Source organism: Cydia strobilella, chromosome 5 (assembly GCF_947568885.1).
Source record: "Cydia strobilella chromosome 5, ilCydStro3.1, whole genome shotgun sequence".
In the NCBI taxonomy this organism is placed as follows: domain Eukaryota; kingdom Metazoa; phylum Arthropoda; class Insecta; order Lepidoptera; family Tortricidae; genus Cydia; species Cydia strobilella.
In genome coordinates, this window is record NC_086045.1 from 9456191 (window position 1) to 9481631 (window position 25441).

Below are 25441 nucleotides of genomic sequence, written 5' to 3' on the forward strand. Positions count from 1 at the left end.
AGCTCTTCACTAGCCACATAGATGTGTTTGGTTTTCGCATAAATAAAGAGGGAATGAGTCTCATAAAATCAAATATTGAGCCATTGTTAAATGTTCCTGCACCAACTAATCTGACAATGTTAAAATCATTTTTAGGTAAAGTTAATTATTACTCCCGGTTCCTAAAGGACATGGCCAAGATTCTTAGTCCATTATATGAATGTACTAAAATAAATAGATTTAACTGGACAGCGGACTGTCAAAAGTCTTTTGACACAATAAAAAATAAATTAGCCTCCGCAGACAATTTAAGACATTTCAACCCGGACCTCCCAATAATAGTAACTTGTGATGCCTCAAACTATGGACTAGCAGCCGTTCTATCTAACCGGGACCAAAATGGTATAGTTAAGCCCATAGCATATGCAAGCAAAAAATTAAACAATACTGAACAAAAATATGCTGCCATAGACAGAGAAGCCATGGGAATAGTGTTTGCGGTCACCAAGTTCTACAACTATATTTATGGCCGACAATTTGAATTGGAAACGGACAGTTCTGCACTAGTCAGGATTTTTGGACCAACTAAAGGTATACCAAAAATGGCTGCAAAGCGGCTACAACACTATGCTATATTCCTCTCAGCTTTTAACTACAAAATTAAACACATAAAAACTAACAATAATCCAGCAGATTATTTGTCCAGAAATCCTGACAATAAAGAATGTACCAGCCAACATGCCCATTCAATATATAATGTAGATAATTTTATGCATGTAATATATACAAACAGCTCTGAAATAGACTATTTGAATTTCAAAATAATACAAGAAAATACAGAAAAGGATCTACTTTTGAGTCAAATAATTGAATATTGTAGAACAGGTTGGCCCAATAAAAATCATATTAAGGCTGAATTTTTACCATTTTATAATAGGAAAAATGAAATAAGTGTGGATCAGGGCTGTTTACTTTGGGGACATAGAGTAATAATTCCAGAAATAAATCAAAAAGCAGTGTTAAAAAGTTTGCATAAAACACATTTTGGCATTATTCGCATGAAAGAAATAGCACGGTCATATTTTTGGTGGCCTAATTTAAATTCAGAAATAGAAAATATTGGAAAGTCATGTATAATCTGTTTATCAAATCTTAAAAATCCCATAAAATCCCCGCAAACATGGCCAACGCCACCTACAGCGTGGTATCGACTTCATGCGGACTTTTTGGGGCCATATTATAATAAAATGTATTTAGTAATTATAGACAGCTACAGTAAATGGCCCGAGGCCTTTGAAATGTCAAACATGACAGCCGCTAAAACAATTGATGTACTAGATAAATTATTCAGCCGGTTTGGATATCCGAACCAACTAGTCACAGATAATCAGACTACGTTCACATGTACGGAATTTAATAACTATTGTAAAGAGAATAACATTAAACAAACATTTGCGCCACCTTACCACCCAGCGACCAACGGAGCCGCAGAGCGATTTGTACAAACTTTCAAATCAGCCGTTACCAAAATAAGAGAGAGTGGATGCAGTATCAACTCGGCAATCAATTTATTTTTGTTTGATTATAGAACCACACCTCAAAGGACTACAGGTGAAACGCCGGCTCGTTTGTTGCTGGGGAGGGAATTAAGGAATAGATTTAGTTGCCTTAAACCTCCACCTATAATTGAAAGTTTATCTGAAAGGGAGGGGAGAGAAGCATGTAAAAGAAAAGTTAAATTTGTAACAGGGCAAAAAGTGATGGTAAGAGACTATAGAAAAGGCCATAAACCTTGGTGTGTAGGAAAAATTGTGTCAGAATCTGTTCCAGATTTAACTTATATAATTGAGGTTCAAGGTATGATGTGGAAACGTCATATTGATCAAATGGTGTATTGTAATGATGATGTCGATAGTAATTAGCGTTAAGTTTTGTATCGTAGGCCAAGTTTAACTTGTATTTATTTATAAATGATGCCAAGATATGTACTTGTTTTGAACAACTCATTATCCAAGCTATGTAGAGTGGTTCAAAGCACACTATGACTGATGTAGTTCATTTAGGACTACACTAGGATTAATAAATAATCCTCTGCCATGTAATTAGACTTAAGTAAAACTAGATTAGTTTTAGGATTAGTCCGGGAGAGTGTAGTATGTGTAAAACGGAACGCTCTCTTCTGCAGTGTCGGGTGTTGTGTATTGCTACGCTCCAATAAAATAAATCTACAAAATTAAGTAGTTTTAATCCAAGATACAATAAGTCAGTAAAAAACTTTTTGAAAACTAAATTCCGAATGAAAGACATGGGAAATGATAATTTAATGTATTTAGGTATATCAATTAAAAAACACTCCGAAGGCATCTCAATAGACCAATCTAAATATTTACTAAATGTACTGAAAAAATTCAATATGGAAAATTGTAAAGGTTGTGACACACCTATGGACATTAATTTTAAATTTGATGAAAATGAAACTGTTGATATGACATATGAACATAAATGTAGATCATTAATAGGATCACTTATGTATGCAACTGTTGGCTCTAGGCCAGATTTAGCAGCTTCTGTGTATTACCTAAGTAGATTTCAATCTAAGCCCAATGCAGGGTTATGGTGTGCTTTGAAACGATTACTGAGATATGTTAGAAAAACTGTAAATTTTTCTTTACTGTATACTAAAGATGAATCGAGTGTACCTTTGGTAGGATATGCAGATGCTGATTTTGCTAGAACTGATGACAGAAAATCAACATCTGGATATCTCTTTAAAGTATTTAATAATAGTGTAGTCTGGAGATCAAGAAAGCAGACTACAGTTACACTTAGCACAACGGAGGCTGAATTTGTAGCTCTGTGTGAAGCGATTATGGAGGCTTCTTTTATGTTAAAACTATTAGCTGATTTAAATATAAGAATTAGTAATGTAACAATTTATGAGGACAATCAAAGCACAATTAAAGCTATTAAAAATACAGACCAGAAAAGACTAAAGCATGTTGATGTGAAGTACAATTATATTAAGCAAAAGGTTGAACAAAATATTGTCAAAGTAGAATACATTAGTACTAAAGAACAGATAGCAGATGTTTTCACCAAACCTTTAGGTAAAACTATTTTTGTAAAACTTATAGACAAACTTGGTCTCATATCGAGGAATGATTGTGTTGAGGAAGAGTGTTGAAAATGCAACTCAAACATCCCTCGATGACACATGTCAAAATTGCCTATGTATATTGTATCTGTGGAATTTTTCTTCTTCCACCATGACTTGATAAACTAAAAGTAGCTCTGTACGATTTAATTATTAATACAAATAAAAGAAAGTGTTGTGTATTAAATCATCTTTAATTGAATAGAAAAACCTGCTCCCCATATCATATTTCATCACACATCTATATAAAATACTAGGTGTATGGTTTAGGTACCTCGGTGTATGTTTTTTGATGGACACTTTTCATATATAGAGATTTTCCTCCGTTTACTTCTACACTGCATACAACCGCGAAACGCCAAAAATCGAACTTTCGTCATCTGCATCTCTGTACTACCGTACAAAAATGACACTTCCTACAAAACCGAAGTTTGACAGCGATTCAGGGACGAATCATGGTGTCCCTTTCTAAGTATGGCACTATCCCTTTCGGCTATGTAGGGTTGTCAAAATTCAAGTCTTTATCTTATCTGTGGTGGTTTTTAACGGGTTTCTGAACGATATTCGTATGTCAATTTGACAGCAGCTGTCAAACTATAATCACAATCGGCCTCGGGGACAAGACTGCACAGTGCACACTGCACTGTTGTTCTACAAACTTGTTGGACGTAAAGCATATTAATGACTAAATTAGTACTTCATGATTATACAAGTGATAAATGTTACTTTCAAGATGAGGCTGATATGGTGTTTGTGTCTCGTAGTTTTGTGTACGCATTGTACACAAGCGTCAACTCACTGGATGGTAACTGAGAGCGGTTTGATACAACCTAAGGTAAGATAATGTGCCCCTGAGTTGTTTTCCTGTGTCCCAAATCAGTGCGTATCTTATCAACCTTTGAACTATTGTGGTTCAGTAATGATATTTGAATAATAATAAGTTGGTTCTTATGATATTTTCAGCTAGAATCGCCGTTCGAAATGGCGCGCCCTTACGACTTGTTAGCCTTTTTAAACCAGGACACCCGATGGGATAGTATCATAAGCTTATATCATGACCTCGCTAAAAAGCAGGAGGCTATTAAAGTTCTATGGGAAACACTGGAGACAGATAGCGATGTGTCCACACATCTATCTGAGGATGAGAACTGTGTGAATGCTGGGCCAGTAAATGTACTGGATTGGTATAATTCTATTCTAGAAGATGGCAAATCTAAGTTCATTCCAGAAGACGAGTATTGGCTAAATAATCCTTACACTGGACAAGAAAACTTTATTCCAGACTGTAAAAAAATATCTTCTTTGACATTTAGCATGTTCGCTTTTGAGCATTTAGAGGTACTTATGCGTCATTGTAATAATACTCACTTATAGGTACTCACATCTATTTTCTTCATGGTTATCATGAATTTATCCTTAGGCCACTCAACATTAGTGTTTTAAATTAAAATAGGTGGATGAATTTTTTTTATCTAATTATTTAAAAAACATTATGATTGTAACTAGAATATTTTCTAAACAAATTACATAATGAAGAAGTAGGAATGTAGGTATACATATGTTTGTTAATTTAGGATACACAATACACATACACAGGATACACAATTTCTAGAAGGAATAAGTACAAAGCTCTTAAAACTTTCAAAATAATTTGTAATAATTGAAATCTTAACTTTATTAACAATGTTTTTATGCATTTTTAGGGTATGATCAAAAGAGAGAATCTTAGCATTGATCCAGAGTTGACACTCCCAGAGCAGATTTCTCCAATCATGACAGTTGACCAGTTTGGCACCTGGCTGTTTAACATTCTGCAGCAGAACAGCTCCTCTTGGCTGCACTATAACATGGCTTCTCTATACTGGAGGGTAAGGGGAATTGCCCCTAAAGCCTTGGAGTGCAGTCGGCGTGCTGTGCATTATGCACCAAGGTAGTTGATGTGTATACATTTTTGGCTAGTACAATCTCGCCAATCCGGCTCTACTGCTGACACAAGAGAGCTGAATTACCTACTGGAAAGTTTTGATTACCAGAAATTAGAGCAAATCTGCATGTTACTTTGTTGTTTTTTAATATGTCATAGAAATACACTATACTATAATAATAAAGCCAATGGAATACGACTATGAACTGGAGTTTAGCCATTTATAAAGAGAATGCAGTGTGTGATTATGAAAGCGCAGATAATAAACTTGGAAATAGAATTAAGCAGCGAAATGGTTAAGTTTCCCAATAGACTACTGCCATGCTGAAGTAGTTCTTAAGTTTTCTTCAGTTGCCTCTTCTGTCACTGAAATCCTGTCACTATCATGTTTTCCCTTCATAGTTACTTTTTTTAAAGTATTATCTAATTATGTTTTAGGGAATACAAAGACATAGCCTTCTTAAGCATGGGCACCATACTCCATCGCAGCAAAATGACTGAAGATGCAATCACACTACTCCGAGCAGCTGTGGACCATGACCCTGATTTTGCACTTCATCATTTCATGCTTGGCAATGCTTATGGAGTCAGTGGTGACTTCAACAGTTCCTTGAAACATCTGGATATGAGCTTGGAGCTGAACCCCTTGTCTGAACCGACAATAAAACATAGATATGGCATTATGTGTCATGCTGGTTTGATCCATTATAAGGAAAGAATTCGAGAGTAAGTTAAATGCATCATTATATTAAACATGCTGATGGCAGAATATGCTGTGGGAATCTGGATTATGGACGCTTGCAGCTCCATAATCCACACTTTTGGCATCCTTTTCAAGTTTGAGCGCTCATTATGCATGGTGTCAGAAATTTACGTACTTATGTCTAAGTTGGTTGTTAAGGATGCGACAAGGACGACCAAGTTACGCGAGCAGGATATCACACTGATTATTATTAGACTGTCGCATTATAGTTACAATCATACAGGAAAATTACTATCAAATGAGTTAGTTGTTCAAACAAGTTTAATTTAGGACATTGGGACCAAACAACTTGTTGGAACTAATAGTGATTTTCGTAATATCTTCCTGTGATCTAATGTTGATGTGTGAATAATTACAGCACATTAGATAAATTACGCGAGGAGCTGGTGGAGTACAGTCAGAAAGAAGCTTATTGGTTGGATTTGCAAGCTTCATTTCTAAAAACAATGAAGCTGCCACAAGATTATGGTAATTTATATTTCACAATTTCAAACAAAACTGTTAAAAACATACCCGAATAAGATTAATTAAGAATGATTCAAAAAAGAGACCAAACTTATCAAAAGCAATTTCCTACTCGTAAAATAAGTTTTAAGCTAACTTATTATAAGTAATAAGATTTTATCTTCATAAATATTAAGATATAAGCTAGTTTAAAACTTATTAATAAGCAGTTTTACTATACCTTCCATACAAGTTATTTATAAGTAATAATTAAGGGTAGGGTGCATTGGCAGGCAAAAATTTAGTTTGATGAAGTTTGATCCCCTTACACGACCAAGAAGAAGAAGAGGGTATAGTTGTATGTAGTGAGCACTCTAAGCTTACCTACTTAAGTATTTCTCTATGCTTACGCTTGCAATTTCAGATTTACGCCACATAGAAAACAACTATGGCAAAATGGGCGAAATGACGGGACTCGATTTTCGAGAGTTGAAAAAGTGTGGTGACATGAACTCCCTTATAAAACACTTCCTCGACGGCCCGTTGTATAACGATAAGTGGTTGAACGATAAGGGTGTCCATGCTTTGGACTCCTTGTATACCCTCCAAAAACTGATAAAACACATACAGAAACATGCTAATACGGCTTCCGATTTCGTAATGCAAGCTGAACAAATAAAAACCCCTGATCCGAAAATAATGAAACAGTTCGGGTTTAAATTAAGCGACATAAGAGCAACAGGTGAGATGATTGATATATAATTTCGACATGAGCTCATAAAATCTATGATGAATTGACATAATTTACACTTTTCACGGCTGGGCGAGATCCAGACTTAGGAAAGAGGAAAAAGATGAGGTTGATCATGAACGGTATTCGCAATACGAAAGTCCCGGATGTTTAAGATTCATAATCATAATATTTTAATTTTTCCATTTACAGTACCTACTAAAGAGTTGCAGGTAAATTACATTTTCTTTATTAAAAAACGTACTTGATATATTTGTACGTACTTCTAGATATCAATTATTATTATTATTCTCTTTATTTATTTTCCTTATTAGGCTAGGTCATTTACAATAATGAATATAAAAGTAAAATATAAAAACACAAAACTATACAAAATACATATAAACACATTATATAAAACCTAACCTAAGGTGCCGCCAGCAGCAGGGCAGGGCCCAAGCTGCCGGTGGTCCGGGCCGCAAAGATAGGATCCGCCGGACTATCCGCGCCATGTCCAAGATTACCGCCTTCTGCATCCTGCATCTGACCCTTGATCCAATCACCTATCGAGTCTCTCAAGGTGTTGGTCGAGACTCTTCGCTATTATACCGTATTATTATTATTATGTATTATTGTGACCCAATGGTGTCCCACTGCTGCGTAAAGGCGTCCCCCCTCTTCTTTCATTCGTCACGGTGTTGAGTTACATCTGGCGAGTCTCTCAAAAAGGAGTCCAAGTTATTCCGCCATCGCCGACGAGGTCTACAGGATTCCCGGTTTGACTCACGGGGCACACACCGTGGTTATCTTGGCCCACAAGACATTCGGCATGCGGCAGACATGACCAGCCCAGTCCCACTTTAGCTACATATTAAACTTATATATAATAACTGCGGTTTTATGGTTCTGTGGTAAAAATAATTGTTTATTCCTGGCATGTTAATATTTCAACAATCAACCGACTAAAATTAATATGGATTTGTTTTACTTCTCACAGAATTTGAAAATGAAGCCAAAATACTGAAAGGCGAACTTCGCATAGGGGGCGATAAAAAGACATCTAGTCCGATAAGTCAAGTCAAAAGCCAAATTGAGGATGAAGAATTTGAATATGAAGGAGGAGTATTCTTGTGAGTATTATAGGTATTTTTATTGAACACATTAATAAATAAATTACTTACTTAGTAAGCACTTATAGCCTAGCGGTGGTCACACATTGCGTCATACACCATTTTGTTTTGTAGTAAGTACCTAAGCGGTTATTACATATACTCGTACCTACGTTTGAGACAATTTAAGGTAAAGTGGTTGACTATAACATGAAACGATATATATTAATGATTCATTATCATCATATCAGCCTCTTATTGCCTACTGCTGAGCATAATGCCGGGATAAGTGGCGTACTCGAAGAGAGGCCCTCTTATCCACAATTAATGATTACAAACATGGAAACATCGAAAGTGACACAAGATATTTTATCATTTTTATTACAGTTTACAACAAACCTTAATGTATTCCATTACGGTTTACTATTTCGTATTATATAAAATATTCGCCACCGTCAAAATATCAAAGCCAGCAAGTTGGTCTATTTTTAGATATCCGCCGACGATGAGAGTGAGCCGTAACACGGAGGATTTCGACAGGGACTCTGACTGGCCTACGAACAAGTTCTGTTCGGAATCCGCGCATAAGTTCCCAAAAAACCTGGAAACTGTATTTCCAGTTTTTTTGCCATTTGAAAATAAAGGGATTAGGTAAGGCACATTCTAATCTATCTATTCAGTCATCATAGAAATCTATTTTATTCAAAATCATCATATCGCAGAAATTCCTATCACACTACTGCGAAAATGCGTTGTTACTTATAGTAGAATCAATGCAATTATACTTAAGTTTGATTGCAGACCCTGTTATATAATTTTTTCACCACCTTCAATAATTCTCTTTTTTTTGTTATCGCCCGTTAAACGGTCGTGCTAACATACATGTTCAGTACGTGTGTGTGATTACGATTACCTTGACTTATCTGCTCTATCTACCACGTTGATGTGATCCGTGATTCATATCATATACAAAGTATGCGTAGGTACTAATTGCATTAATAATAATATTATTATAAACTACTATTTCACAATTAATCCTTGCTTTTTCCAAGGATTTTGTATTTATGTTATGAAAAGAGACGCATCATTCCAATGTAGCTATTAACAATTTTATTAATAATAGAATTGCTGTTTATCTTATTTGCGAGCAGCCTAGGGAAGCTGCTGACGGACAAGCTGGGCGTGCCGGCCGACACCGAGCACGAGTTGCCGTGGCACCCGCCCACGTGCCCGCACGACAGCCACGCGGCACCGTTCACGCAGAAACGGCCCGGGAAGTAAGTAGCAGGCTATACTCATTCATTCTTTTAAAATTGTGGCTTCGGTTCAGTTCAGTGGGACTATTTCGGCAGTATCAAGGTCGTAGGACCTTTAAATACGACAAAAATTGTACGGTTAGTACAAGAAAGTGGACGGTGATTTTATTGGCTCTTGTAAAGCGATAGCTGGACTTTACAAGACGCACGTGGACTACCGGCCGTTGACTCCAAAAGGGTGGATAAACGCGCTTCAAGATTAATTCTCCATTCACTACATACTACCACAATAGTTTACTGTATAATAAGCTATCGATATTACACTCTAAACAATATTAATAAGCAAAAAACAAAGTCATTAATCACGAGGCTAATTATGAAGATGGCGCTCGAACCGGAAGTCCCAGGCTACACACATAGCACTTTTACTGTCCGTGCAGTACATGTCATGCACCACCAAACTAAAGCAGAGACGCTTTCTACATAGATTTCCGTACATAGACCTGCCTGTTGCTATCTCTATTGCACGCGCATAATTATATTGGTGTCCCGCCCTGATGCCGGTTGTCAATGTCACTGTGCGAGCTAGACAGCTATATAATAGGGTATTTGACTGTATTCAAAATAAATTATTTCACACCATGCTCGAAACAAAGCAGCATGATTATATCATTAGAAAAACATAGATAGCAGTTGTTTTTAAACACAAGTTCTATTTAATTACCGTGACGTCATTTTCATATAACCCATTATATATTTTCATATATATAAATTCTATATTAGCAAATTGTTTTGAGTTCTAAAAAAGAAACTGATTTGAGTAGTAGGAGCGAGATATTATGCGCATAATATAAATAGCAACAGGCGGGTCAATACAAACCTCAAATCCCTCAATGAACTTTGTGACTTAGACCCACGAGATTTGTGCAAGGCTACTTCATAATATTTCTTTGTTTATACAATTGCACATATAATACAAGAAATGAGTGCTGATACCGGCATTTCAGGTTCGCTTTCGTACTGGTATCAGCGATTTTCACATTTCGCATTTCACATGAACAATACTGAATAATATATTAATTTTATTTATAGACAACATCTGAGCCAGGTGGTGGGCACAGGATATCTGCGAGAGAAGCTTCGAGAGTACGTGGGTGACGGTGACTTGCACGTCGTCCAACATATGCAGGACGCAGAGATCGGCCAGCGGATCTATGCTGCTATACAAAAAGTACGGTGAACATAACTACGCTATATTTTGTAGTAACAAATAAAATCTGAAAGTAAACGAGAACCTTTATTTTCAAAGCAGACAAAAAAAAATGTACAAATGCGGCTAGTATTTCTTGAACGGCGAACATTATACACTATGTAAAATAACTAAAACCATTTACTTAAACCCGTTAATGTTTCGGTCAGAAATATGAGACTGGTAACCTATTTTATTTAAATTCGGACACTTAACGGCGGGTCTAAAAATTATGTTCTATTATTTTTAAACCCCTTTTTATTGTTCGTTATCAATCTCATTCATAGTATATGATTATGACTATTGACTGTATATAAATCGCACATGAAAAACAGGCGTCGAACTTCATATTGAAGTTTAAATTTCCGCCTGTTTACAAATAATACACAAAACGTATGCGCGTTGTCATTGACAACGGCCATTACTAAAATACCTAATGACCTAGGGTTCTTATTAAGTTAACAGTTCTCAAAGCACATGAGCGTTGTGAATAACAAGGTATAATCAGATGCTCCTAGTTACATATCAACAGTGCACAGAACGAATGCACAATCATAAATCAAAAACGTAAACAAGCTTTACAGGCTGTTACATATACCGACTGCAAGAAGGTACTTGAATTTTTTTAAATCATTTTATGCTACAAGACATGCTCAGAAGCTACTAGCATGCCATTACAATGTATGTACCTACTCCAGTTCTCCATCAACCAGTTGTAACGAATGGTTTTCGTAGGTTTACATACTGTATTTATGGCAATATATAAAATGAATGTTTAATAGTTACCTAACAAAATGCCATGGTTTCCGATGGTTACTTTAAATTTAAGTCGTGGTGTGATACGATTGACATAAAAAATGCGATAGTTTAAGCTAATTTCACTGGACCAACTATATATGCAGAGGTTACATTGAAACGTTACAGAAACTAGCTCCAAAATGGCTTCTCTACACGCTGGCGTCTTTATACTGGCGTGTTCGAGGAAATAACGCCAACGCGTTGCATTGCCTGGCGAGCGCGGGCCGCACCGTGCAGCCGCGGTACAAGGACATCGTGCTCACGTCGCTCGCCTCGCTGTACCTCGAGATGGGGCACTTTGATGAGGCGTTGCTGGCGGCCGAGGAGGCCTTCCGAGTGAGCCTTTACGAGGTAAGAGGAATCAAAGAACATTAAGGCAATTAAAGAACATTAAAATAACAAACAATCAAATGGTTTGTAGTGTTCGTGAAATGAAGTTAATATTTTCAACCCCTATTTTACCTACTGGTGTGTACTTACTTCACCTTAAGAAATATTAGAAATATTCCATACTATTTGTATTTCCAGCCAGCAACAAACTTCATCCTGGCCTCACTGAACATGGTCAAGAAGCACCGCAACACGCACATGTTCCACTTGAAGCAGACGGTGCGCGTGGAGCCCGGCTTCATGAACGGCCTGGCCCACGGCCTGCTGGACGCCTGGTCGTGTGTGCTCAAGGAGGCCAGGGCTCAGGCCAACAATGTCCATGAGATAGGTACGTATCCAGCCAGCAACAAACTTTATCCTGGCCGGGCAATAGGCCGGGCTTTATCCTGGCCGGGTCCATTCCAGATAAGATTAGACATAAGGAAAAATGGTAATTTTCTTTACAGTGCAATTTTAGTATGTCATCGAATTAGTATTTTTTTTTTCAATTAACCGCTCTAAATCTAGTTCTAAATAAAATATCGAAGAATAAAATATTTCCACCAAATTTATCTACCAATCATTCTAGCGACTTTAATTTGCAAATAGTAAAATATTCTAATTGTACATAGCAAACAATAAATAAATATCGGCCTCGGGCGAGGCACGTCTCCACCGGCCAAGCTGCTTCGCGGCAATTTCCTCGCGAGGAGGCTCGCTCTGGGTGTTCCCGCCTAATCAGAGATTCTAAACCCATTCTGTGAAATTATACATCAAACAACTTGGTTTTCGATACAACGGGAACGAATACAAAATGCAAATTGTAGACAGTGACGTCAGTGACAGTAGGTAATGACACCTGACCTGACATCGAGCGTTGTTGACCTATGCCTCTTAGGGTTTTATACGGAACTTTCTTTTTTTATTGTATATGAGGTTCTGCTCGGCAAGCGAATCCCAAGAGTTTGCATAGGCACACATTTTTACGAAAACTTTTTTTTTTTTTCAACTTACGAAAGTACGCTTTAGTGGGGGTTAGTCCGGTTTCTCACGATGTCTTCCTTCACCGAAAAGCGAAGCAAAGTAAATATATGTATACGTGTGTATGTCGTACTTAAGTGTAGTGTATTAAGCGGCGGGTGTCAAGTTCCTGCGGTTCCGCAGCCGGCTCCCGGACCAGGCCGCGTAGCCAACACGCCCACCAATCGCTTACGCTCCATGGCGATCGAAACGCAACTGTAACTGTCACACTAATATGGAAGAGTGATAGAGAGACAAAGCGATTCGATGGCAAAGCGATAGCGATTGTCACCTTGGCTAGGCCGGCAGGGCTCGGAAACTGTTTTCGTTCATTTACCCAAGGATTTCGTTTCCGTTTGCGGTTACCGTTAAAAACTTCTATTGATATACTAGTTTAGGCAAATTCGTTCCGTTTTTCGTTCTCGGGGAACGAAATTAACCGGTTAAATTGAAAAAATCGAAGCAAGATACAAAGAAAAAGTATTGCTATTTCTTTCGCGTATGAAAACGAGTTTAACCAAGTCTCCGAAAGCCGAGAGTAATCGGTGTTATAGATATATTTCCCCGCGAACTCTAAAATTTCGTTCCCTCTTCTTACCGGTAAGGAAAAAGAACGCGTTTTAAATGAACGATATAACGGTTTTGGAACGATATTAGCAGGTATTTCAATACCGGTTCCGAGCCCTCTCCCGGACACTGCGGGGATGCGTAATAATTGAATTGACTGGTTGTTTGTATAGCAATGAGGTTTGAATACTTTGACTGTCTAACACTCCAAATATATCATTCACGGAATAAACACACCTTTATCTAATTTAAGTGGTTTTACCACCACCTAACTAATTATCAATATTTACTTACCACCATAAACGCTTGGTCTACGTACTCTATCTACGTTATCAATGATTGTCAATTTATTCGCAGAGTTCGCCGAGGCTGAGCTGACGGACGTGTGTCTGGTGTGCGAGAAGGGCGGCACCAACTGCCACATGAGCAACATCCATTGCTACAACAGCCGCGAACGAGGTTAACCGACGCCTAATAAACGTTTATTCTACATTTATTATTTCCTTTTTTTTATTTATCAATCGGCAATCCCTTGTTTCTGAATTTAATATCCCCATCATACATCCAAAGCGCCTAAATTAGGAAAATTTTGTTATGACGTCTGTTTCGTTAGTCCGTTCTTACAATGTCTATACAAAATCGTGTTCCTCCAATATTCAGGTTATTGCCAGATGGCGTCACTAACGCTCAGTTCAGTTCGCTCCAATTTGTTCGACTTCGACGCTTAGACCTCTTGTCAAAATCAACTTCGTTCTATAGATGGCGCTGAATATTGGAGGAACGCAGCTTTATAGAGACCGTGCGGGTTGGAGGGTCTGCCATCTTGTGGCCTGAATCGGAAATATGAACAAGTACATTGCCAAAACAAGTGCCATCTACCGTTCTCGTACGTTTTATTGTGCATAGTAGGTCCTGCCATCTTGTGGGCTACATTGGAAGTATAAACTTCACATTTACACCTCGCGCCAAAAATCTATAGTTCATGCACGCTCCCTATAGACAATGTCAGTTTTTCAGATTTATTCGTCCATTGTTTATTCGTCCACTAATAAACTTTGACCTAAAATTTTGTATGAACATAATACTTCATGTACGATTTCCGCCCAGGTGGCGCATTTTACTTGATGCCAAGATTCTCCTTAAAATTAAAGTGCATATGATCTTACGCCCCTGCTTTTTGACTCTATCAACTGAGTTGAAAAAGTGGTGGCCCATTAAAAGCCTTTTTTTCAGCTTGCCTGTTTTGAGACAATTATCTCAACCCCTTGGGTACGGAACCCTAAAAACGGTAGGCCGTCTATAAAACTGTTTTCTCCGGCTTGGCTATATGAAACAATGTGTCCAGTAATTTTGAATTCTGATATTTACTTACCTACTCACTACTACTACTGATTCTACTACTTCTGATTCTAGAGTCTGTGCGGTAAGTATGGGGTTCCCCCTACATTCTCCGACTCTTCTCTTACCGCACAGACTATAAATGATGATTTGACGATTCTTAATTATTTACTTTTTCTTAAACATACTCCAAAATGTATGCGTTAATGTCACGATATGAAGACATGAAGTTGCTCATTTATGGCTCCTTACATTACTTCTTGACCTAACCCAAGAAGTAATGTAGGGAGTTAGTATGAAACGTACATTATTGTCCGCTGCTCTAACTTTTTAAATTTGCTCACTAAGATTAGACTGACAAAGGAAATATTACATACAGCCAACGACCACTCTCTCTGTAAGCATACTTGCGACGTAAAAAAAAAGAAACAAAATCTACGGTACTATAAGCGGCATGCTAAAAAAGAAACAAAAAATCTTTATAGGGCTGTATCTCCTAAACCATGCGTCGTAGCGCAAAAATAATAATTTTGTAACCCCAGTAAATTCACTGCCATCTGTCGACACACTTTAAAACTAAAAATGAAGATTTATAAAAATACGATAGAATGTATTTAAATATAGATAAATGATTTTTTTTAATTGCATTAATTATTTTTATGATTTTGACCCATGTTCTTTCACTGATATGCGTTAAAATTGTTAAATAACAAACGAAACCGTCAACGCCATCTATACGACTGTAGGCCAAAACTAGTAGCGCCCTCTGAACGAGAATCAAATTTTCTTGATTTTCGAGGCACGTTTTTTCCTTAGACTGTATCCATCTATTACGGAGTTATATCTATCTTTGCTATAGGTGACCCTTAATTTATATTTGAAAAATAAACCCAAAAACAAAAAAAAAACTTTATAGGGCTGTATCTCCCCGTAGCGGAAAAATAATAAAATGTTCGTTTCCCTCTAGGTGACCCTTAATTTGTATTTGAAAAAAAAAAAACAACAAAAATACAAAAAAATTCTTTAGAGGGCTATACCTCCTAAACCATGCGTCGTAGCGCAAAAATAATAAAATGTTCGTTCCCCTTTATGAAACCCCAAAGTAATATACAAAACACACAATGAAACTCGAAAAAGAAACACAAAAAAATCTTTATAGGGCTATATCTCCTAAACTATGCGTCGTAGCACAAAACTAATAACATTTTTGTTCCCCTGTAGGTGAACAAAAAGAAAAAAAAGAAACAAAAACAAAACAAAAAAAATTTTTTTTTCATAATTTTTTTCTTTTTTCCTCTTATCTGTATCTCCTAAACCGTGCGTCGTAGCCCAAAAATAATCAAATTTTTATACCACGTCGGTGGCAATCAAGCATACGGCCCGCCTGATGGTAAGCAGTTACCGTAGCCTATGGAAGCCTGCAACACCGGAGGTATTACACGCGCGTTGCCGACCCTTTAAAAACCTGTACACTCCTTTTTTGAAGAACCCCATACTGTAGCCCCTCGGGAAAAACTCGGCAGGGAGCTCATTTCACAGCCGAAGCGTACGCGGGAGGAAATTCCTCTTAAACCGCACAGTACGCGACCATTTAGGTGCTAGGGTGTGAGAATGAACACCCTGCCGATGGCGAAGAGTGCGGTTCATGGCCTCGTAGTAATGTACTATTATTTTACGTATAGGCAAGTGTAAAAATAAGTGTTCCGTTTGTCAAAACAAAGTTTTGCACGGAACACTAAAAATGGGTGTAGACAACTTACTTACTCAAAAATATGTCTCATAGTTCTTAATTCGCTGACATAAGAGGTATGGGACATATTCTTGAGTATGATTTGTCCATATTTTTACACTTGACTGTAAAATAAACGGCGATACCTTCTAAGTAGACATACTGAGCTCAGAGTGACTACCTATATTACGTCAACAAACTATTAGCATTTTTATTTTCCATAAAAAATTGGATTATTGCTAGCGGCGAAGTGAAAGAGGTGGAGCGGAAATTAAATAATAAGTATAGCAGGGAATAGAAAATATTTTTCAGGGACGGTGCGCGTTGGAGGGTCTGTCATCTTGTGTGCTCAATCGGTAATATTCAAAATTGACGTTGTCACTTCACGCTAATAAAAAGAAGGTAGACTAAATTTTGCGTTTTAAAGTTAAAAATAGGGATAGCTAGTTGTCACAGAATGCACTAATTTTTTAGCCACCCTGTATAATATGAGTCAGGATTTAATTTTTTTTTTGACAAAAGAAATATTAACATTTATTAACATACAAATGTAATTATTTCGATTTTAAAGCCTGTTCATTTTCTGGGGGTAGGTCATCTTTTGGTGCCACTACCTATACTAAATATGAGTTACTTACATAAAAAGTAATGATTAGCTTAGCTTTTAAATTATTTACTGTTTATAATACTTAAGCTGTGTTTTTTTTTCTAATCATAAAAAGCTGAAATCGTTTACACTCTATTTACGATAAAGTGCGAATTTTTGACGGCATTTGCATAAAGTTTCCTGTTCCTGCCTTGTATCCAAACATCCCATGTCAAATAAAGTCGATCTGTTCCCTTCTCCAAACTTATTTCCAGAAAGTGGTTCTCAATTTCGACCGCACTAAGAGTGTTGAGGTGCGTACCTCGGTCGACCATGTCGACGGCAGTATATTTGAGCCGTTCATGACCAACATGCCCCCTGACAGAAGACAGAGACTGGCTCATCATCACAACTTCGAGAAGATGCTGCAAACAGTGGATAGTGCATTGCAGGGATGTGGATCGAGAGGATGCAATTGTAAGTAATAAAATAATCCTTCTTGTTCGTTTCGTTTTGCATTTCAAAAATGCAAAACTAAGTGAACTGTTTTAAAAACTGGCCAAGAGCATGTCGGGCCATGCTGAGATTGCTGAGTGTAGGGTTTCTTAGTTAACTAGTTACCCGTCCGTCATAATAGGCTACCTTGAACGGGGGCTATTAATAAGTATCATGTAGTTTATTAAGCTCCATTTGTACGATTTTTCCATATTTTTGGAGCGATGTTTTAAAAATGAGTGGGAAGCGATCGTTTCCGAAAATATATACTTTAACAAAAACTGGTTGTTGAAATAGGGGTCGTTTTGAAAGACCTATCCAACGGCACCCCAGACCATAGGAATGAAGCGAAAAAAAAAACATCCCCATTTTAGGTAATTACATGTTGGGGAGATCCTAAAAAAAATTTTCATGTTTGATTCATAATATCCATGCCAAATTGCAGCTTTCTGGATGACGGAGCAAAGCCGCGGACGGACAGACACACAGACATGGCGAAACTATAAGGGTTCCTAGTTGCCTACGGAATCCTAAAAATGGGTCATGCACATTTTATCGTGAGGAAGCTAGTTAAGTGAAACACTGGAGTTTATAAGGATGTGTGTAAATAGATTTCAGAGAAACTATGACGCCGCTGGGTAGTGAAATGTCAGCCGTAGGTATCACTATTAGTTCACATGAAAGCCTGTTGCAGAGAATATAACGCATCCTGTATCCTGCCTTTGACCGAAAAAAAAGGATTTCTTTGATCTGCCCACCTGTCCTATGGCGGTGCTTTCAATGCTTTATTGTCGGCTAGTCCGAGCTGACCATCGGTGCTATTACGAGCCGCGGGCGGGAGCGTAAATATATTAAGATTGCTTTACTTAGCGCCCTGGGTTCGTGGGATGGTGGCGCTTAGTCTTGATATACTTTAGTGCTTTTAAGGGTCAATCAGGTAGTAGGTTTCGTAGCCATAATGGTAAAAACAGATTGCTGTTATTTAGTTATGTATGTTTGTATGTCGGAAAGTGTAACATAGAAGAATTTGAGATATTACGTAGATAGGTGAAAGTGGATGTCTTTAAATGATTACCTAATAATACAGTATAAATACATAATAGTAGCTATTAAAAATATATCTTTCAGACATTCAACCCGAAGACTTGGCTTTGAAAGAGGAGGATTGTGTATACCAGCAGCTACAGCTGGGGCATTGGCTCCACACTACTAACTTCAAACCTCTTGTCAGTGATAGCAATCTCAAGTGAGATATTTATAACTACATTGCATTCCACCAGTGGCGCTTACTAGAAATGTTACTGAATGTTATTAATGCTACGAAGCTGAAGCAAAAATTAGCCTGTTAGTATTTAAATAAAAAAATTCTCAAACATGCAATGAAATGTCGTCCTTACGTGCGTTATAACAGGCTTCAAAGTATCACGTTTTGGGCGGAGCAACTCTAGAGAACTGTAAAGGAATTTCATATAAAATTTAACGCCTAGGCCGGAAAGTATTTATTTTATTTTAATGTAAACATGGCGTCTATGTTCATGAAGCTGATTTTTTTTTTCATCTTTATAGGGCTGTATCTCCTAAACCGTGCGTGGTAGCGCAAAATTAATCAAATTTTCGTTCCCTTTTAAGAAACCCCTAAGTAATATGTAAAAAACACAAAGAAAAAAAAAGAAAAAAAATATTTATTATAGGGCTGTATCTCCTAAACCGTGCGCCGTAGCGCAAAAATAATAAAATTTTCGTTCCCCTTTAATGCCCCACGCATTGAATAACCTATCACATTAGGACATGAAACAATCATCATCGTATTAGTATTGTTATTTCATTGCATGTTTGAAAAAAGCACTATACATACCTCGGCGTGAAAAGGGATTGCCGGCCTCATAACTATTCGCCTCAACCCCTTACTATAAAATCATATACAAATGTAGCTTATTATAATTTTTAATACAAAAAAATAGCATAGGTATTATTATTTAAATTACGATTTGATTGTCATAACTGCTGCAATTGTTTCAAACAGATTGCCACCTGAGATTCCATCCTTAACACCATCTAGCAGAAAAGTTCCCGAATGTCGCCTCTTTTCCGATCCATCTCAAGACTTCTTCCTGGAGAGGCTCGGTCGGATTGACACCGGCAACTGGGAGCCTATTCTTACTCTAATGCATCAATTTGCTGAGTACTTTGAATACTTCGACTATGGCAGCTTGGGAGCCAAGATAGCTAAATATGTAGATACAGTAAGTATTTTGTTTGTCATATTATATGTTTGAGGTTAGTTTTAGGCATAGGAGACATTTCTAGATTTTTCAACCTTATCGCTAAATAAATACAAATTTACTAAACGGGACGTAATTGTTGCAGGTGTAAAACGGGTCGTTCAATAATGGTAGATAACGCTTTCACACTTTTTGTGGTTAAAACATTATATTTTTATAATATTACCTTAAATTATTAAAGAAAACATCTTATATTTTTCAAGTTGAAGTTTGGATTCACTTTGAACAAGTTTGTTGGTTGTCCGTGCCGTGCCGATGCATGTAAAAGACATACATATTGAGCTTAGTGTCGGAGTTATTTTCATAAAAATTGTGTGTATAAGTGCATTTCATATAAGCAAGTAGCCGTAACATGGCGCGCTCCCGTTGCAGCAACCGCGCGCTTGGCTCGGCGCGCTGGCGGCGGGCTGGTGGTGCGGCGCGGGCGGGCACGGCGCGTGCGCGGCGCGCTGCCTCTCCGCCGCCACAGCGCTGGCGCCCTCGCAATCCGCACCATTACGCGCGTTCACGCAGCTACTACATATGTGAGTTGGTTATCTTATCACCTGCAACGGTATGTGTGCTGCACACACGTGAGTTAGGTCTCTTACCGCATCGGGTCACTATTGGGTACATATAATAACGGAGAGTTAGGGCGGCGTTGGCGTGTGTCTCTGTTGCACATTGGATTTCTCGTTTTCTAGAATAAATACAAAGTGTTATTCATATTTTCAGGCAATCGAAACACAAAGACGCTAAAGAAGTTGCATATCTGGCTTTCTACATGTCACCAAAGAGTAAAGTGGAAGCTTTCCTCGTAGCTGTGTCACATTCTTACATGGTAATGCTTATAGTTAAGTTTAGGGAATATTACGCGAAACTCTGCGTAGGGGGCGCCAGGGCGCCACTACCACAATCTGAAACTATCGTGAAACAAGAACATTTCTTTGTCTAACATCTCTGTCACTGTTGCATATTCGAGCGATAAAGAGGCAGATAGCGAAATTTCGGATTCGCGTTTCCCGGTAGGTCCTCTGTAAACAAACCGCCTCTGTAAACTTGTCAAAAACCTGTTAAAGGTACAGTCACCGTCAGATATATCGGAGCGCCCGAGGTGCTCACAAATATCTGAACACGCCTCTATTGTCAAGGCGTTAGAGTGCGTGTTCAGATATTTTGAGCACCTCGGGCGCTCTGATATATCTGATGGCGACTGTACAGTATGTATAAGTTACTCTATGGTTTACTAAAAAGGCTAGTCCTGCACTCTGGTGCAGAACATTGCAGTAATATCCCCTATTGTCAAACCGCGATAAGCATTGGATTGAACACATATATAGTTAGACCAAAAGAAGTCTGCAACGATTTTGATAGCACACGCAGTGCAAGTGTTATTTTAAACGTCTAACTTCTATGAAATTATGATGTATAAATAACACTGCGTGTGCTATCGAAATCGCTGCAGACTTATCTTGGTCGAACTCTATCAGTTTTGAATGGGGTTGGCCGGTCGAAGTGTTTAGCAGATGGCGCCAGCATAGCTTGCCCTGTCAATCCCTAGAATTGTGTCAAATTTTTGTTTTTTTTTAATGCCCTGGATGCCCTTTCAGCCAAATCTCATACAAAAAGGGGCAAGCTATGATGGCGCCATCTCTGTAAACCTTTGACAGTTGCCAACCCCATTAATGTATGAAATGACATTGTCAATGGTAGAGACGGTTGAGTATGCAGATAAAATATAGAAGTACTTTGAACGGTATAAAATGACGTTACAAAACAAGGGAAAAAAATAAAACAGATGAGTAACACGAATTCTCGCACGTCGTCGCTACGGTGTATGAGCGTGACAGCGCTATGTGCGTTTATAGCGCTCCCACACCGGAGCGGCGTGCGAAGCCGCATCCAATGTGAATGGAGGTAGTTCACTTTTATACCCATAACCGAAAATCAAACACTTCGCCATCACCATCACCATCACCATCGTATCGTCATCAGAACCGTCTGTGTTATATAGTCATCACCTAGTACATCCACAAAATACATTTTAAAGTTTTTTGTCAAAAAAATCGTTTTTGGTTGAAGAATTTCTCGCTGACTGTACTTTTCTTTCAACAGGCAACTAATACTCATTTAGACGATTCTAACAAGCTCAAACACAGCTTGCGTTGTTTTATCACAGAGTTCTTATAGTCACTTCCTGTGTCCATCATCAGATCAGCTCGATGGTATCATAATAATACATTGTTACCCAACTTACATAATTATGTACAGTACTATGTGAAGTTTCAGCTCAATTGAATAATGGGAAGTGGTTCTAATTTAGTTGGACCCGATACATATGTACAAACATTGCAAGTTAAATGAAAGCTTATATTAGAATTGTATTAAATACATACGTGTAAACTACCTACATTTGGCAAGGTACCATTGATTGACTAACAAATAATTATATCGCATTAATGAAAATGCTATATATTATAATTAATGAGTATTGTGGTGCTAACGATACTTTCGAATACATTCTCATTTCGGTCGAGGATTTAGCTATTGCCAGATTCACTTCGCCTTGATTGCTAAATAAATATTTAAGTTGAATCTTTGAGTAATCAAAACTAAACCGAACTGATGCTGTATTTGAAAAACAAAGCGTTTTGAATTACAAAGACAAACAATACAGGTACAAATAGACAAATAATTCATATAGGTATGTCTTTAGAGCGATTTCTAACCCGGAATAGAATAAAATGATCTTTATTATCAAAAACATAAACTAAGAGGCGATAAAAGAGTTGCCCTAAAAAAGTCCTCAGCTTGTTGCCACGGCATCATCCACAGGTCACGTTCCTAATAACAGTATTAACAGTAACAGCTAGTCAGCTAGTAACAGTATTTACGCAACTTATACCTCGGTCATGATAAACCGCTCCGAGCTAATTCGCTTAACGCTAGCCATGGCGTTAAGTGAATCCGCTCAGAGCGATTTTTCGTGGCTTTCGCGTTTGAGTAGTGTACGCCTCGATGCTGAGCTAGTAGATGTTTCCAGGCAAACCTGTGTTACTAGGCAGGTAATCCTCATGAATCTAAGCCCATCGCGGCAACGAAATTGCGAAAAGGGTGAAGCTCAAGCTCAGTTACCACTATGCGGACTCGGACATCACTTATATAATGTAACATTTAAAACTTTCGCGTTTTGAACACATTGTCATATTTAAAACCGGGTCTGTCGCGAATTTATTTTGTTAGCTTTATTTACCGACGTTTCGACTCGGGCCACGACCAGTGAAACCTGTGCCGAAACGTCGGTAAAAAAAGGTAACGAAATGAATTCGCGATAGACCCGTTTATAAATATCACTTATATGATGGTTAGCCTAACAATAATATTCTACACCAGGTGACACAAACTTGCGTTATCCTTGCTCTAGAAACGTGAAGCTTTTTTGAATCCGATAAAACCTTGAAACTTTTTTTATGCAATTGACGGCAGAAAATCCTTCATTTATTGTTTGATATTATACATTTGCAACTAGATAGCGACGTAAAGCTTATTATTAGCTTATATTTCGGTACGTCTGATGCGGAGGCGTATTCTAATTGTAATAACTGACAGATTATATCCATAACAAATCGCAGATCAAATTTATGACTTGTTATATAATTACCATCGAATACGCCTCTTGATTTTCTTGGGCTGACAAGTACTGACGCGATTCATTTATAAGCGATCGAAATATCAAGGATCGTAATTTTTGTTTCTCTTACCTTAAAGGAGGAGTACGAACAAGCAGTGTGGATGTACCGCTACGCTCTGAGTTTCGATGACAAATTCCTCCCCGCCAAGGCTTGCCTCCACGCCACCATGTGCCTCATGCTCTTTGGAGAGAGCGCTAGGGCCAAACCTAAAGAAGACTAAGAAAGACACTGATTTGTTCGGATTAATCCCTGCCGCTTCTTTTCGCCATCGTCCTACGCGACAACATTACCATCCTCACCACTTAGATGGTTGGCAGTCCTCAACTGTACGTTTCTCCAGAAACTTCCTGCCTCGCACAGCTAAACTGTAGAATGAACTATTGTCGGACCGATACGACCTTCAAACCTTCAAGAAAAGAGCGTACTCCCATCTTAAAGGCCGGCAACGCACTTACAACCTCTCTAGTGTTGCGGGTGTCCATGGGCGGCGGTAATCGCTTACCATCAGGTGATCCGTCTGCTCGTTTGCCTCCTATATCATAAAAAAAGACAAACAGGTTATAGTTTAGCAGTTTCAATAGTGGAACATCGCGACATATTAGTTAAAATAAAATGTTTATAATGCCGTTCCCACAACCCTACAAGTCCATAACTAGATGAATTTTACCTTATTAAGCCTTATACCCAATGATTTCCGTTAATGTCAGGCCCCATAGCCAACACGCCAATGGCTAACGCTCGGTAGCGATCGAAACGCAACTGTCACTGTCGCACTAATATGGAAGAGTAATAGAGAGACACAAAGCGTTTCGTTGTCGAAGCGATAGCGATTGTCACCTTGGCTAGGCCGGCAGTACAGTTTCATTAGAAAAAAAAGGAATTAGATACTCGTAGGTACCATATCGGGAGAGAATAGACATAATAGGCAGGTATTGTTTTATGAGCTCTATTGGGAAGCAAAAACATCTAAGACAGTAGATAATTAAAACCTCATTATACCGACACTTCTATCTTAAGTTGATATTTGCTGTTTACTTCCTGTAATTTAATAATAGAACACGTACATATATAAATACATAAATACTTATTATATAATTCATTTCATTTTTCATGTAATTACGACTGATTGTATTTTAACTAATTCCAATGTTTAATTGTTAATAAATAAATATGCATTTTTTTTTTTAAATAGCCTATCTTGTTTCCCACTGCTGGGCAAAGGCCTCCTCTCTCCTTTCTTCCGCCACTCATCACGGCTTGGTGCATGCTCCCGCCAGTCGCTGCAAAAAGCGTCGAGGTCATCCCGCCGTCTCTTTTTAGGGTTTCGTACCCAAAGGGTAAAAACGGGACCCTATTACTAAGACTCCGCTGTCCGTCTGTCCGTCACCATGCAGACAGACACTGTATCTTATCATCCGTGATAGGTAGACAGTTGAAATTTTCACAGATGATGTATTTCTGTTGCCGCTATAACAACAAATACTAAAAAGTACGGAACCCTCGGTACGCGAATCAGACTCGCACTTGGCCGGTTTTTATTTGGTCTGCCTCTGCCCCGGCAATATATGTATTATCAAAATGCAATTGGCAAATGATTGAATATTGTTGTATTTTATTTAAACACCGAAATATACTAAAACCAGATCTTTTTTTTTAAATGTATTGTTCTTCCTATTTTTCGTTGCGTTAACCTCTTTTGCGTTAAAGTTTGCGACACGTAATGGTCACGAGCTGGCAGAGTTGGTAGACCCTCTAACGCACACGGTCTCTTTAATCTACGTTAAATTACTATTATCGGTTCCATTATTTTTCTCATGTAACAAATAAATACCTAAAATTATTGGACGTAATTTAGCTATAGGATACGATCTTGAAAAATTTGGCATCAAAAATTGTCCTAAGAGTCAATGGTATAGAGGTATTTACTGATCCAATTCAAGATATTAACTTACCTATTTTTTTTACCATTGTCACTTTA

General features: G+C 37.9%; 2 protein-coding genes across 3 annotated transcripts in view; both read left to right on the plus strand.

Moving 5' to 3' along the window:
• LOC134741701 (troponin I) overlaps positions 1 to 25441 on the plus strand; it is a 443517-nt gene that overhangs the window by 336130 nt on the left and 81946 nt on the right. The gene's annotated exons all lie outside the window — the stretch shown is intronic.
• Positions 3753 to 23994, plus strand: LOC134741763 (tetratricopeptide repeat protein 17). Its single transcript, XM_063674656.1, has 19 exons — positions 3753 to 3968; positions 4097 to 4471; positions 4837 to 5063; positions 5496 to 5783; positions 6179 to 6288; positions 6689 to 7006; positions 7992 to 8124; positions 8596 to 8754; positions 9255 to 9380; positions 10452 to 10590; positions 11533 to 11757; positions 11935 to 12124; positions 13720 to 13824; positions 17184 to 17492; positions 18639 to 18756; positions 19534 to 19753; positions 20165 to 20316; positions 20507 to 20612; positions 23540 to 23994. The coding sequence occupies exons 1-19, from the start codon at positions 3834 to 3836 to the stop codon at positions 23681 to 23683; spliced, it is 3579 nt and encodes a 1192-aa protein (XP_063530726.1). The 5' UTR covers positions 3753 to 3833; the 3' UTR covers positions 23684 to 23994.